We start from the raw sequence: 15,258 nt of genomic DNA on the forward strand, positions 1-15,258 counted from the left end.
TGTTGTAGTCACAGTGTTGCTCTTTGTTTCCCTTCTGTGTCGGATATGGGCAAAGCAGAAATGCCCTTGGGACCAGGTGTGTCACATCTTGGCATGCTGCAGGGAGAGAGTGGAAGGACAGTCTCACTGTATCTCTGTCTGCTAACTGCAGCCTCATGTTGGGTGAGCAGTTGAGCCTGTTCCCAATTCTGTACATGATAAATGTTGTCATACCAAATAACAAACTTACTCTTCTTCCTCCTGGTGTTGGCACCAGCTCCCAGGGAATTTCTTAGTCGTGGAGTATGTTTCTCAACAAGTGAGACTTAAAAAGCACCCTGAGGCTGAGAAAGCATGGGGACTGTTTTCCAGATGTTCATCTAGCCGTGAGAGCTGCTAGCCACGCAGCCCCAGCTGACACTGTCAGCAAAGGCCTCCCTCAGCTGGAAGCTCTTGTCAGGGCACAGGCTCTCGGGAGGAAACACAGAGCAGCAGCACAATGCAGCCAGCAGCACCATGGTGCTGTATTGATCCCTGACACAGCAGGAGCAGCAGGAGATCATCGCTGCACATGTGAGGAGGCTGTATGTAAATCTGAGGTACTGCATTGAAAATCTGGTAATGCGCAATGCGATTGTTGGATAAACTCCCCCGAGGGTTTCTTTAGCAACTGCTGTACGTAGTGTAAAGCAGCCAGGGCCTGGCTGGCTGGCTGTGGCTGGGCTTTGCAAGCATCACACTTGGAAAAATGCTCCTATTAAAAAGGGTTAGGAAAAAACTGTGGACTTTACACGGTGCCCTTGCAGTAATGGCCAGGAAGGAAGGCCCCCAGTGTGTCCTAGGAGATGTTTGTCTCTCTGAAAGAACATCTCTTGTAACGGGAGGAAATTAACATTCAGGCAGAAAATGCTGTCTCCGTCAGCTGATGGTGCCCAGCAAGAACTGGCTTTTATTTGTGAAGAGGAAAACTGCTCTCGGTGCTATAAGGAAAACTGTTGTGCCACTGTCATGATGAGGAAGTTTGAATCATCTAAATAACTTGTCATTATGTGCTGCTCTTTTACAGATGTTACAAACATACCCAGCTGGTTTTTAAATCCTCACCTCCTCCAAGAGAACCTGCTAAAGATAATTATAGTGCCATGTCAATATTGACCAGTTACCTCATCCTCAGCAGTGGGGACTTAGGAGCACTGTTAGTTTTTCTCAATGCTTCTTTGTGTAGCTACACTTTTCTTTTGTAAGTGTTGTAGGAAATCTTTGTAAACCAAAAGCAGTTGTGGTTTTCTGCAGCAGAGCTGCTACATTGCTTCCTCTTTGGATGAAGGCAATCTTTGTTAAACATCTTGGGGCTGTCTTGATGACTTGTGTGTACCATGCCTTACAAAATGGTCCATGAGGTGAACATTCAGGCACTGCTGGCACAGGCACCATAAGGAATGGTTGCAACATTGTGGAACATTTCTGGTTGAGCTGTACAGGCAGTGACAAAGGTGCTCTGGAGATGCACAGGCTCTGTTGCAGCATTCGTTTTACCATGTAGTTTGTCACTGCTATTTTTCTGAACACAACTGCTGAATTACAAATTCCTACTTTCTTTGAGATGCCCTTTCAAGATTTTAAAAGGCACTGTGGTTCTTACTGAATGTCAGTGAAGGGTGGGATGCAAAGACTTCTTTCCTTGTAGTACCTGATGTGTGTGTAAATTTAATTCATGTCCTTAGAACAGCTTCTGTCTGCCAGTTTTTTTCTGAGAGGTGCTGGTGGTATTTGACACCTCACAAAATTTTCATAAAGTAGTTGCTGCAAGTCTTTTAGGCTAGAAAATAGCTTGTGAGATTTAATGAAAGTGTTCAAAAATCAGGATGGTTATTGATGAGACTGAATCCAGAAATATCTGGGAGCGTGAGGATGTGTTTCTTTCTTCGTGTGGTGTGTAGGCTCAAAGTCATACTCAGGATGTGATAGTTCCTGCAAGCTTACCTATAGCCGAGGTACCTTCTCTCCATAATGAACCTCATTATACATCTACAGGGTTCAATATGACCCTAAACTAAGTGGTGTGTGGCTTTGGCAGCTATGGGGCTTTATGTTCTGTCAGTAGAGTGGAATGTACTGCTGTGTTTCCTGATCCTCCCACTGCTGAGTCAAAAGCTGAAGATTCCTCTGGATATTAAGAGGAGTGGGATGGAGCCTCAACCTACCTACCCAAAGCCCTTGAAAAGTATCTACCCTTTCAGAGCCAGCTACTCACTCTATTCTTAGAGACCTTTAACAGCAGAAAAAGCTTGCAAGGGTTGTAAAAAGCTATTTTTGTGAACAACAAATAAAAAGAACTGGAAATAAGATTCTGTAAAAGGGGATGTTTCTCGTCATTTATAACTTACATTGACTGTTTGGTCACATTTTATATAGTTTTTGGAAACACTTTCACTTTTATCAGGTTAAATGGTTTTTCAGGTAACAATTTTGTGAGGATGGATAATTGAAATTCAACAGAGGGGATTGCTATGTCTCTTAACACTTCATGCTAGTCTTCCCCATTTGCCCATGAATGTATTTATGTTTGGTTTTTCCCTCTCTTTCTTCAGTTGTTTTGGTTGAGAACTCTTTCATGGAATCCCAATAAGAGAATCAGCATGTGTATTCCAAGCAGTGCTGATTATTCCATCCTCTCACTAAAAATAGACATGGTGCAAGCTGGCACTGAAAAAGAATTTAGCAAGTAGTGGAGAGTGTGAGAAAGAACAGCCATCCTGAGCCATGTCAGGCTGTAGCTGCAGCATGTTCCTGCACACCTGTGGAGATGCAGGGACAGTGATCCTGCCTGCATAGAGAAACAAGGCTTTGGAGAGCTCTCCTGGGAGGAGAGAGGGAATTGCATATAACAAGATTGTTTAGGAGGATGAATTCTGCATTTGAAAGTTCTGCCTGTTGAATTTGGTGAAGGGGTCTGGGCACGTAACTGGGGGGCCAAAGTTGGATGACTAAAGCTAACACCTGTAAATAATCTGTGACATCAGTTGCTGGTAAATAAAAATTCCTTTAATGTTTGCATATTGCTAGAAATGGGATGCTGAGCACAGGTGGGGTTTTGTTTGGCTGTGTTTTTTCTGTCAAAATGAACCAAAAAAACCAAGTATGCTCTGGCCAACGGAATGATATCTTTTACTCTCCATCCTCATTCTTGTTTTTTCCTTTCTCTCCCTGCCAACCCTCCCCCTTTTTTTTTTCCTCCTCTTTTCTGCTTCACAACTACTTTGTAGAGTGAGCCAGACCTGGAGAAAGGCCTGGAGATGAGAAAATGGGTCCTGTCAGGAATCCTAGCCAGTGAGGAAACCTACCTGAGCCACCTGGAGGCCCTGCTGCTGGTAAGCACTGGGGACAGATGCCATTTTAAACACTGGTACTTGAATTTTTACTGCTGCTTCCATCCAGAGTTTCCAGGACTTCACACACCATAGGTTACAAGTTGCTGGATGCAAAGAGTACCTGTTACTCCTCTTCTCCAGGAGAGAAAGAGTGGCTGAAAGAAAGGACTGAATATGTCACAACCAGGGAGTTAGGGAGTTATTAGTGTGGTAGTATCCAGGAACTCTGTCTTTAAGTATCCTGTGCTAATTATTAGACCTGTTGCTGTACAGTCGGACAGAAATTAAGGAAATAGAGTGCAAAGGGATTTTAATTGCACCATTAATATTCTGGGAAAATCCACCTACCAGGGGTGGCAGAGAACTTGTTAATGTCTAGCTTTTGGGAGTTGTGTGAATGCAAATATAACTTATTAATAGGATGAAAAATAACTCTTATGGATAGATGTGTTGCAATGTGGCGAGAGCGAATGTACATGGTTTGCATGATAATGATTTCCTTCTTTCCTCATTTCAGCCTATGAAGCCTTTGAAAGCAGCTGCCACCACCTCTCAGCCTGTGCTGACTAGTCAGCAGATTGAGACAATATTCTTCAAAGTGCCTGAGCTCTATGAGATCCATAAAGAATTCTATGATGGGCTGTTTCCCCGAGTGCAGCAGTGGAGCCACCAGCAACGAGTTGGGGACCTCTTCCAAAAGTTGGTGAGTCAGCTATCATCACCAAAGCTTCTGTTACCTCTCATTGATCTCACAGGAGTTGGTAGGTTCCCTTTGGTGACTGTGCATAGGCCGAAGGGATCAAAGCCCTTGGCTGGGTTAGATGAGAGGTTCCTCACTTTGCCAGTGTAGTGTAAGGCCTACAGCAAAAGTAGCTCTCTTATTGTCTTTAATCAAAGACTTCAACAAGCTGTGGTGCTAATACCAATACAGTTTCACAGAAATGTTGAACCTCCAGGCTCTCTGCAGTGTCATCAAACCATTTGCTTGAGAGGGAGTTTGGAGAATGCCAGTATTACAAATGAACTTTTTAACACTGACAGTGAACTGTTTCTCATTGCCACTGAACTCCCTCACACAAACTTCCTTCTCTCTGTGGTGCTTTGCTCTACCATGTGCTGATTTTCTCTGGCTTGGCTTTTCTGCTACCATCCTGGCCTTTCTGTTCCCCTTGCTGTTATGCTGATGCAGTCAACCTGCAGCTGAGAATCCTCCAAGCAACCTCAACAACATTCTCTGAGTGAAGAACAGGACAAAGACATACATATACAGCATATTCCTGAGGCTGAATTAAAATTGCTGAGTTTCTGAGCCAGATGACAAATTGTTTGCATTCTATGAGATTTTTTGGGCCCCTTTAGCCTCTCCCCTAGCATGTGCAGAGAGCAAAGGATTAAAGGAGCTGTTTTTTCCTTTTTAGAAAAGAAAAGAATTTCTGCATTCCTGAGGTGCCTCTGATTCTCAGGGTAGGAGTGACATTCCATTGAGGGGTTTATTGGCTGGGGAGTGTTCTTTACCAGGGTCAATCAATTGTTAGCAGCTGTGTAGGCCAGCATCAGCCCCATCCCCTATGGAGCTGGGGGAGCTGGGCCTGGAAAATTGTTTTCTATGCATGCCAACAGCTCAAGATCAAACTATGGGAATCTGCTTTTCACTGCCAGCATGTTTTAGCCAGGAGGGGTCAAGTTGGTGCCTTGGTGAGTAGTTCATGGTATGCAATTTAAGCCGCTGGTTTAAGAGCACAGACCCAGCTGCTGAAGCAGATAGAGAAGGCTGCTGACAGTGGCAGCCTCACAAACTGCACCAGACCTGTGGTGCAACAGTGGGGATGGCACCAATTGAAGATGACCTGACTGTATTCCTTAGCTGGGCTGGCTGTCGAGTAACCTTCTATTCACTGTACAGCTAGTCAGGCTTTTAAGAACATTTTTTGCTGCTGAGTGATCACAGGTGCAGGAGTTAAACCCTTTTGGCACTCTGTTTTTATGTTCCCCTGATTTTTCTACGTTTGTGACAGAATTGTTGATCTTGTTGGATTAGCATTGGAAGCAAAGGAACAAATCACCCTAGTGCAGGAAGCTTTGAGCTACCATAACAGTTAGTTTCAGGTGGTTTGGTACATTATCAGAGGGGATTGCAAACTCTTTGCTGGATGAGATAAAACTAATAATTCTTGGCAGGCAGTGGGAAGCACCTAGATGAGAGAGACAGCAAGAACATCAGGCATTACAAGGCATCTATACTGGATGTACATCACATCTTTTGGAGCAGACTGTTTACTCATGGTCACGTCATGCAATCTGATGATAAACCCTGAAATACTTGTTATTATCCAGAGGCCCCTGGGGACATTAATTTTCTTTAATATCACACAAAACAAAGCACTGTAGATTGAAATTACAGATAGTAGATGCAGAGAGTTTTAGAATTTCATGTGTTCTGGCACAAAGTACCATCTATGTGCAACATCAAGTTGACTGTTATTACACCTTTTCCTGTTGAAACTAAGGAAAAGAAAAAAAAGATGCTAGGCATGTGGGAGTGAAATATGCTTCTCATTTTGGGGGAATATATTGTACATATTTTTCATAACTAGAAAGGAAACTCTTTAGAGCTGTTTTTAGAAATGAAGAAATATTTAGCAAGTATCCTCACTGATGGGTTTCAGGAATAGAAAAACTTTAGCCAAAGCCAGTTATTTCTACCAAATCTTGGTTCATTTTCATTGTGTTCTTTGTATTTGAAAAACAGAAGAATTAAACCAGCATGCAAACAGTGTGTGAGCATTATCACTTTGATTGGAAGCTCAGTTTTTAATGAAAAAGTTGTTTTCATGGCAGCACATTTGGAGGAAAATGAAAGCTTAGACTGTTCAGGAGTAGCAGGAAATGAAAGAACTACACAGGAATGGAGAAACTTTAAAGCTCTGCCATGTCAGCTGGCATCATCTAAACCTGAATGTCGTAAGCCCTGCAAATGATCAGTGATTCTGACAGTAGCTTCTCCACAGGATTGTGACCCAGTAGCAAATATAGATTTCATTCTTTCCTTGTTCCCGGGGTCATCCCTGGTATAAGTGAGCAGTTTTCTTCAGGTTCAGCCATAATTGTGTTATTTTGTATGAGGATTGAGTTTGGTTCCTAGTCTTTCAGTAAAATGTGACCTAGGAAATAGCTTGCTGTTTCTCAGCCTCAGTTAGCTAAAGAAATTTGTGCAGGGAATGTTTCCCCAAGAGAGGCTTTTTGTGTTGCACAAAGCTCTGTAGAGAATGGGAAGCACAATGGTTATTATGAGAGAGCAGGAGAGGAAAGGAGCACTGTCTGTAGGGAAGTTATCTGCTTTGCCTAGTGCACATCTCAGGCAGAAGGGTCAGGGAAGGTGCAGAAGTAATCAGGTAAGTGCAACCCTTCTGGCAACAAACTTCTTGTTCATGGAGCCTTTCCCAGCACTCCACCCCTTGGCTCGCTGCTGACCGAGCACTTGCAGGCATGTTCAAGCTGCTGAGGTGTTTACAGCACAGCCTGTGCAGCTCTGCAACACAAAGCCAGTTCTCCACTCCAGACAAGCTTGGAAACTACCCAGGGATTTCCCAAGCTGGATGTTATGTTCTCTGGCATGGATATGGCTGCAATTCCTAAGTCAGCAAATGGGATCAGTGCTAAGACTCAGTGATAATAATGACTTATTACTGCACTCCGAGGCCACTTCCATCCTCTTCTGGACAAATTGCCTATTCCTTCTGCTGGAAAACCTGCCATTTTTTGTCACTTAATGCTGCAGTCATTGCATGTCAAACAGATTGTGCTCTGGATCTCTCTTCTGTATTTTCAGCACTCTTCTCCCCCTGTAACAATGTTCACTAATGCAGATATAGGCTAATATCTGGGTTTGATTTAGCACATCCATCATGTAAAAGCCAACAAGTAGCTTACTGGGGTCACATTTGTGCTGCTGGGCTGAATCATTCTTGTCTGATTCATATGTTGTGGCAAAAAGCCAGCAGCTCCAGTTACATCAATGAGCTAGAATATTAATAGATACTAATCTGGCAGTTCAGAAGGGAAAAATAGATGCCAGTAATAAGGATGTGTCATTCACACAGGCTTTCGCATCCTTCACAAGTAAACTTGTTCAGCTTAGGTGGAACTGGGTGTATGGGGACACCTGTGCTGGTTAGACAAAGTCAACAGGTCAGAGATGTCTTTCTGGGTCTGCTCTGCGTTCCCTGTGATTCTTTGATGTGAAGGAGCATGACCTGATGGTTAGATACCGAGGCTGACCATCCCAAAGTATCTTCTTCCCCAGCGTTGGTTTGATTTTGTTTTGCTTCCTGCAGGCCAGCCAGCTGGGAGTGTACCGGGCCTTTGTGGATAACTATGAAGTTGCTATGGAGACAGCAGAGAAATGCTGCCAAGCCAATGCTCAGTTTGCTGAAATCTCTGAGGTAATGTCACGGTATTCAGACACACAAACCGCCTGGATCTGACTAATACCCTGCGATGTCAGTCCTGCCTATTCTCCAAGTATCTTTGCAGCCCTGACTTCTGGAGGAGTTGTGAGCTCCCATAGACTCACTGCTTCAGCTCCTGTTCTTACAGCCATTTGTACCTTGGGCTGGTTGAGGTTATCACAGAGATAGCCTTGGTGTGCAGTCCCCACCCAGGGAATCTGGTAAAAACTGGCATTGCCTCGAACTACTTCAGCTCTGTGCCACCTTCATGCATTTCTAGAAGGGAAACAGCAGCTTGTGTCCTTATGGATGTGTCTTTCTTCTGCAGGTGATATAAAAACTCCACCATCCCTGTTGCTGTAGGTGGTTCCCTGCTTAGCTGCATCTCCACTGACACGTGCTCCTAAGAAAATTGCTTAATATTTGAGATGTGTGGGTGCCTGTGACATGGCAATGAGATTTACCAAGAAGGAAAGCACATTTTTTCCATCACTGACTTGAACTATGATAGGGCTGTCCTCTTTTCATACTTAGGCCCTCCCCTGGAGGAGCAGATAGTCTCTTATGTTCCCATGTGATATTTCAAGGTGATTGACCATCTGCTACGTGGGTTTTCTTTTTCTTTTAGAATCTAAAGGCTAGAAGCACAAAGGAATCTAAAGATCAGACGACGAAAAATTCCTTGGAAAGTGAGTGATCCATGCAGAGGAGACTGGTTTGTCAGGACTGTGTGGAGGCTGTTGCCAAACCTCCACTCTTCCTTCTGTTTTTTTGAATGCTGGAAGGTTATGGAGTCTGCTGGCTCTACCTGGGAAATCAGTTCCTTTTTGCTACATAGCAGAGCTTGTGCATAGTAGGCTGCATGCATGCATGGGGAAGTGCCTCCCCAGCTTAAAACCTCAACAGTACCTTTGGACAAATGCCAGCCCAACCAAAGGGCTGCTGTGATTTTAAGAGAACATCTGATACCCAGTGATAGCACAAGTGCAAGCCCAGCAGTGATTGCCATATGGGTTTTGTGCTACGGTGGCATCTAGAGAGCCTGGTCAAGATCAGGTTCCATGGTGCTTGTCTCTATGCACATAAGTAGAAGACAACCCATGTTAGAAGGAGCTTCCATACTCACTGAGATAAAAGCCAGTCCCCTTCCTGGTTTGGCCCATTACCAGGATGTGGAAGCATTCAACATGTTGTGGTGGACTCCAGAAGGAGGGATGCATTGCCAACCTCTCAGGGACCTGCTGAGTGCAAGGCTGTTTCTGCTCTGTGGGACCAGGCTGGTACAATGGCAAGTTGATCTGTAGGGGCTGTATTTAGGTACCACTTCCTTATGTTCCTGATGCTTTTTTTTTCACAGCTCTACTGTACAAGCCCGTGGATCGAGTGACTCGCAGCACACTTGTCTTGCATGTAAGTATCTGAAGGGTAGTTTCCAAAATTTTTTTTTGACCTTCAAATTTTCCACGGAGCTGCATGACTGCAAACATAAACCTGTCATGCTGCATAAGAGCTTCTTCTCTTTACACTAAGAAGATGGAGTCCATAGGTAGGATGCTGCTGTCTCTTCAGTGGTGTTACCAGGAAGTGCAGAGTAGTGTTATCATCATCTAGAGATAGTCTTGCTCTAATCTGTAGGAAGAGGCTGAAGCATCTTGTCCTACAGCTCTAGTTAGAGGCCCTCAAACCCTTCTGCTGTCCAGTGCTGTTCATGGTTTTGTTCTGGGTTTGTGTTTCTGTTGCCAGGATTTGCTCAAGCACACTCCAGTGAGCCACCCTGATCATCCACTCCTGCAGGATGCTCTGCGGATCTCACAGAACTTCCTCTCTAGCATCAATGAGGAGATCACTCCTCGTCGACAGTCCATGACTGTAAAGAAAGGGGAGGTGAGTCTTCCTGCTTTTAGTATTTTCTCAGTTTCTAAATACTGGTTGTGTCTTTTCTGTCGAGCTGACTAGGAAGTTATGCTGTTAATCTGTTTGTTGCTAAGATACAGTTTATGCAGTGTCCTTTTTCTCTAAAGGATGTGGTACAGCTCCCTCTGTTTTCTGTTCAGAAAACAGTTTGGAAACCCAGAGGAAAAGTATAATTAGAGTTTTGTCCTTAGTGTTGTTCTAATCATTTGTCATACATAATTTCTATGATGCATAATGCTATGCACTACATGAATTTGTATTTTACATGCAAACCAAAACCAAACGCGAAGCTTGGGAGGAGAAAAAGGTGAGAAAACATCAGAAGTCATGAAAGATTAGGAAAAGCTGGTTTCCAAAAGTTCATTTTCACCATAAAACTCATTTTCTACATCCTTATTTCTAAAGAATAATGTTATAAATGTGACTAGAAAGCAAAACAAGTGGAATGGGTTGGGAAAGCCAGGAAAGTGATTGACTCCTAAGAGGGTAATATAAACCTTCTCAGTTCCCAAGGAGCTGGATTCCACCCAGGAAGTTGTAAGATGTGCAGTTCCTTTACCTGCATGCAATGTTGTGCAGGGAGGCCAGAGATACACTCAGTGGTCAAGTCCTGCATGTCTCAGTGGGTTTGATTCAGCTGCCTTGTAATTTCATTAGAAAGGGGTTCAGTTCCTCCTGATGAGGAAAGGCCAGGACTGGCATACGTATTGAGAAAGAAGGGTGTAAGAGGTCAGACAAAAAGAGAGGTGCTGCTCAGATAGTAAATGTGTAAGAGGAATTGTGGCAGCATGCCAGAGACACTGCCCTGATCAAAAGTGACCCAAATTACCCTGTACAGAAACATCTCTTACAAAGCCCAGGAGATTGTTAAGATACCATGAACCTTCATGGTTTATTCCCAAATCTTGACTGCTAAACATGCTTGCTTTTAGCTGTTAAATTGATTTTCAGCTGACAACAATTTGCTAGAAGCTGCAGTACTGGGAATTTAGTGCACTTTGTCTGTGAGTCTTGCTCGTTGTCTCATTTTGTTAACTGAGGAAGTCTGCAACTGAGAAAAGAAGAGGGAGGGGCTGAGCAATTGGAGGCTGAGGTAGAAGCTCAGACATCAGTCACCAGGGTCTCAGTGATAGTAGATGGCCTCATTAAAGTGGCTGCTGATTGAGTCATAGCAGAAATCGCAGGCTAGAAATGCCCCTTCACAGGGGAGGGAGCATTTTGCCTTCTCTGGTTGTCTGTCAGCATCTCAATGAGGGATGCAGGCTCTGAAAAGTGTCATGCAGAATCCTAATGAGGTGCCAGAGCCCAGGCAGAGGGGCAAGCTCAGGAGGAAGATCCTGATGATCGCTTTTTGGAGTGGTGTATTTGTCACAAAGCAGGAAGGGGAGACCTGTCAGGATTGGGCTGAGCAGGCTTGTTACACTCTGACTGGTCCTGCAGCGACTCCAGGTATGATGTGTGGAGGGAAGAAGGGGACATACCAGAGGAGAGGGCTGTGGGTGTGTGCTGGAGGGAGCTGGGAACCCTTTGTGCTCTCCCTCACTGCACACAGCTTTTACTGAGCCCAGGGAAGAAAAAGACTTGCTTCTGATGCTTCCCAGAGTTTGCCTTTCACTCTGGCAGTCTGAGGGTGAATATTTTCTGTAGTCATTTGGCACCAATATCCCACGTTTCTCGAAGCAGTAACATCCCAGCTGACACCCCTCTGTGTCTAGAGAGTAGGTATGTTCACTCTCCCCATAGTAATCCAGAGACTCAAATCTGCTCCCAGCTACTCTGTGTGGGTTAGTGATGGCTGTTCTTTCCTACAAGCTGCTCAGCTTGGGGTCATAGCTGGGTTTTGTTTATGCCTGTAAATCTTTCCTTTTCTACTTATCCTTTCCTCCCACTCGCCTTGCTGGTGCTTCCCCCGGGGTGACAGGACACTGTGTGGATTGCATCTCCTAATTGACTGCTCTCAATGCATAATGCATTTTTTATTTTAATGAATCACCAGCCTGCTTTGATGGCTTTTTTCATTATTTGTCTTCCTCCCATTGAAATTTCCTTGGTGGAAAGGAAGGAGGGTAAAACAGCCTTTTCCCCTCATGTATTGCTTAGGTGCTGATCTCAGTTATCTTTTTTCCCCAGTCCTTCTTTTATGTGGAATATTTTTCCCCTTTGACTGTGTTGTGGGGAGAAATCAAATCTCCTTTGCCAGCCTCTTGCTCTAGCTCTTTTTTTCGGGATTGCTTTGAACTGAGGAAACCAGTCAGTTGTTAATCTCCCTAGTGACAGACTGCTAAGGAGGGGAGTGCAGGTCAGGAGAGAGTACAGGCTCATCAGCACAGCGTTCTTGTCTTTTGCAAAAGGTGATTCCCTGCTTTGGGAGCATTGACTCAGTCTGACCTGCCTGCTGGCTTCCTGCCTGATGTCAGGTGTCTGTCCTGCACACCAGCCCCCACCCTCTCCAAGTCTGCTTGGCTCCGTAGGCTTTGTTCTAACTCTAGACATATGCATATGAACTGGAAGGTTTCTGTGATGCAGTTTAATTTGCTGGGCTGAATGAGTAATTCAGGTAGTGCAAAGAGATGGAAACAAAGGAAGCAAACCCCTTCACCAGAGGGGCAGAAGGAGCTGCAGCAGGGAAGGCAGTATCAATGGCTTAAGCCTGTGGATGGAGAGTTTGGTCCTTGCTGCCTATAGCAGACCTCTCTGCTTTGTGGTCTGCTGAGGATCACAGTACAGAGGAGCCAGGGAAGCACCAGCCCCAGCCTGGCAGCGCAGGGGAGCCAGGAGGGCTTGTCTGGGCTTTTGTGTCTGTTTCCATTCAGCTTGATCCACTACATTCTCTTGCTCCCTCCTTTTCTTCCCATCTTTCTACTTGTATGAATTTACTTTTTTACTGTTTTTTTTTTTTAATAGATTATCTGCAGGTATCCACTGTGCTAACCCTCTAAATAACCAAATGCATGGAGGGTGAGGGGGGCTGAGTAGCACTGTACCTTGCAACTTGGAATGTTAGTGGTGGACAATCACCCACCCCTCAGGACCATGGAGCAGGCATCTTACTTGCTCACTGCTGATTCCTCTTCACCACTATTGTCTTAGCTTAAACAGGGAACCTGGTTAAGGTTCTACTGGGAAAGAAGGAAAACAAATGCTTTGGGCTGAAGGATGTGCCATTATTACATGCCATAAGGAGGGGAATAATCATTTTTTCTAGTCTTATTAGCAGAGCAGCTCTATGTACTGCATGTTGGGTTTTTCAGCTAAGTCTTGATGCAAACGCCTGTAGCATTTGTGTCATCTTTCCCTGTCAGAAGAAAAGACTTGTGTTTCCAGTAAATTCAGTCCATTTGTGTAAAGCAGGAATTAATGAAACTGCAAAATAAATTGCAGAGTTCATTTGGAAGATGATGGTTCTCTCTTGATTGCTGCTCCTCTCATGGTCTTTGCAGAATGTTGTTCCAGGGCAGTTCAGACCAACCTGAGTGGTGGTGGTTGCCACTCTGCCTTGCCCTGGCTGTGCACTCCCTCCTCTCTAAAGTGTTCACACTGGTATTTGTTGATCCCACAGTGGCATGGAGGAATGGAGCTACCTAGGAACAAAGCCTCTTGGACTTCAGGGTCACTGCTGGCTGAGTGGCTTGGTGTCTGGTCTCATCAGCACCAGTTCAGACACAAGAGAGCTGACAGGCAATTTTTTCTGGGATTGAGCTCACTTGATCACGTGTTAGATCAGCTTATGCTATTGTATACCTTTTCCTTTGCCCTGGAGAGAAGAGCCTACTTGGCAAACTGCTCTACCATGTTTCTAAATGTGGTTTTAAACTGCAGTCAAGGGACTGGGTATCATTGCCTTAAGCTTCTGTTTAACTTGGTAGAGACCAAGTGTGCTGGAGAAGAGAAGGGACAAAGGACATGTGCAAGGGAGCAGAAGGGCAAACTGAAGCCTTTGAAAAGCTGGAAGCTAAGCTTAGAGACAGGCAGCCATGCACAGCGTGAGGCCTGGTGACTACTGCTTCTGGAGGCCTTGGGCAGATGTTGGCAGTAGAGCACTCAGAAATGATCTTGGCTGCTTCACACTCTGTCTTACAGCTGGAGCCAGAGAGCTCCTGGTGACAGGAGCTTTGGAAAGAAGAAAGAGAGGCTATTAAAATGCTCAAAGCACAGCCAGTTTAACTCCCTGGGCAGAGCATCCCTTTATTCTGCACTGCTGGTCTTGCAGCACACGCACACACACACACACGAGGAATCATTTTCTTCCTACGCTCTGCAGAAAGCCAAACCACCTCTTCCTCACTGACATATGCCAATACCCATCTCCTGCTTTTACCCTCCTCCCTCTGCCTCACACATGTTCCAGCCCTTCCCGGGGCTCTCGCCCACGCATGCTGCAGCCTGTGCTGTCACCACATCGGATGAGCTCTTCCCTCAGCACACGGGTGAGGAGATGGCCTTTTGTACAGCTGTGCTTCTGGTTGAGTAGGTTTTTAATTCCACTTTTTGTAATGTGTCTCAGACAAGCTGGCCATACTTCCTGGAGTTAATCAGTCTGTGACAGCAGCAGTATTTATCATATGCAAACAGCATGAAAACACTGTAGGATGAACAGATGAGCACACAGGTAGTCGTGAGGTTGGTAGCAGAGGAGGGGGAGATGCTCAGTGACAGAGGTAAGAGGAGGAGGACAGCAATAGGCAATCCAAAGAGGATAACCAAGCACTGAAAGAGGTGCAGGGAGAGCTCTTTTGTTCAGAGCTCTGAGGTGGGTGGGAGAAGAAGCAGGTGAAAACATGCAAAGAAAAGCAGGGCCTAGAAAGAAGACTTGGGACTTATACTGCACCAGTACAGGAGCTTTGTAAGAGTCACTGAAGGTACAGTCAGCCCAGGTCCTGTGTGAGAGATTAAAGATGATCCTAATTCACTCCATCATGATACAAAATCAGGTTTTCCCCCTAGCTTCCTGGAACATCTTTGTGTAGCTGAGGTGAGCTCATGTGCTGGACACCTGACAGTCTTGGAGGCTGTCTGTGGAAGAGAGGGGTTCACTCTGCCACTCGACTACCATCTCACCCTAAGCTTATGTTTTCTTGGATGTTTATTTGGTGTTTCTGTAGTCTGTGTGATTTCAGGGTATTCTAGGAAACCTTTGGCATCTTTGGTAACCTTAACAGAGTAAGTCTGGAAACAAGGTTTCCCAAATGTGCGCTGTTGTATGTAATGTACAGCAGGACCACCCAGCCAAAAGATCCAGTGTCTCAGGAGACCCTGTTTAACAGGAGGCCCCCAAAGATTGGTGGCCGTGGGTGGGAGAAGTTGACCAAACAGGGCTTTGGTTCCAAAACTGCTCTTCCAAAGGCCTGTGGAGCTGAGGTGGCACAGGCATCTGATCAGCACTGAGTCCTCTCTGAGGGGGCTGCTGGGTCCCCCAGGGTGGGAGAGGATGGGCTGACTCATGTCAGGAGGTCCAGGAAGGTGCCCTTTGCTCCCACACTGTGGGGTTTGGCAGGGATCTGGTAAGCCAGTTGGGAAATCCTTTTATTGTTTCCCTCTGACCTGCT

At 45.2% G+C, this 15,258-nt stretch overlaps 1 protein-coding gene across 2 annotated transcripts in view; it reads left to right on the forward strand.

Moving 5' to 3' along the window:
- The window catches only part of BCR (breakpoint cluster region), a 92,371-nt gene that overhangs the window by 54,886 nt on the left and 22,227 nt on the right, over positions 1 to 15,258 (forward strand). For both annotated transcript variants that reach the window (XM_009078074.1, XM_009078075.1), the window contains 6 exons: positions 3,246 to 3,350; positions 3,868 to 4,053; positions 7,685 to 7,792; positions 8,427 to 8,487; positions 9,156 to 9,208; positions 9,542 to 9,682. In XM_009078074.1, the coding sequence (XP_009076322.1) occupies positions 3,246 to 3,350; positions 3,868 to 4,053; positions 7,685 to 7,792; positions 8,427 to 8,487; positions 9,156 to 9,208; positions 9,542 to 9,682 (654 nt within the window). The remainder of the gene's footprint in view (positions 1 to 3,245; positions 3,351 to 3,867; positions 4,054 to 7,684; positions 7,793 to 8,426; positions 8,488 to 9,155; positions 9,209 to 9,541; positions 9,683 to 15,258) is intronic.

Source organism: Acanthisitta chloris, unplaced genomic scaffold, assembly GCF_000695815.1.
Source record: "Acanthisitta chloris isolate BGI_N310 unplaced genomic scaffold, ASM69581v1 scaffold20297, whole genome shotgun sequence".
Classification (NCBI taxonomy): Eukaryota; Metazoa; Chordata; class Aves; order Passeriformes; family Acanthisittidae; genus Acanthisitta; species Acanthisitta chloris.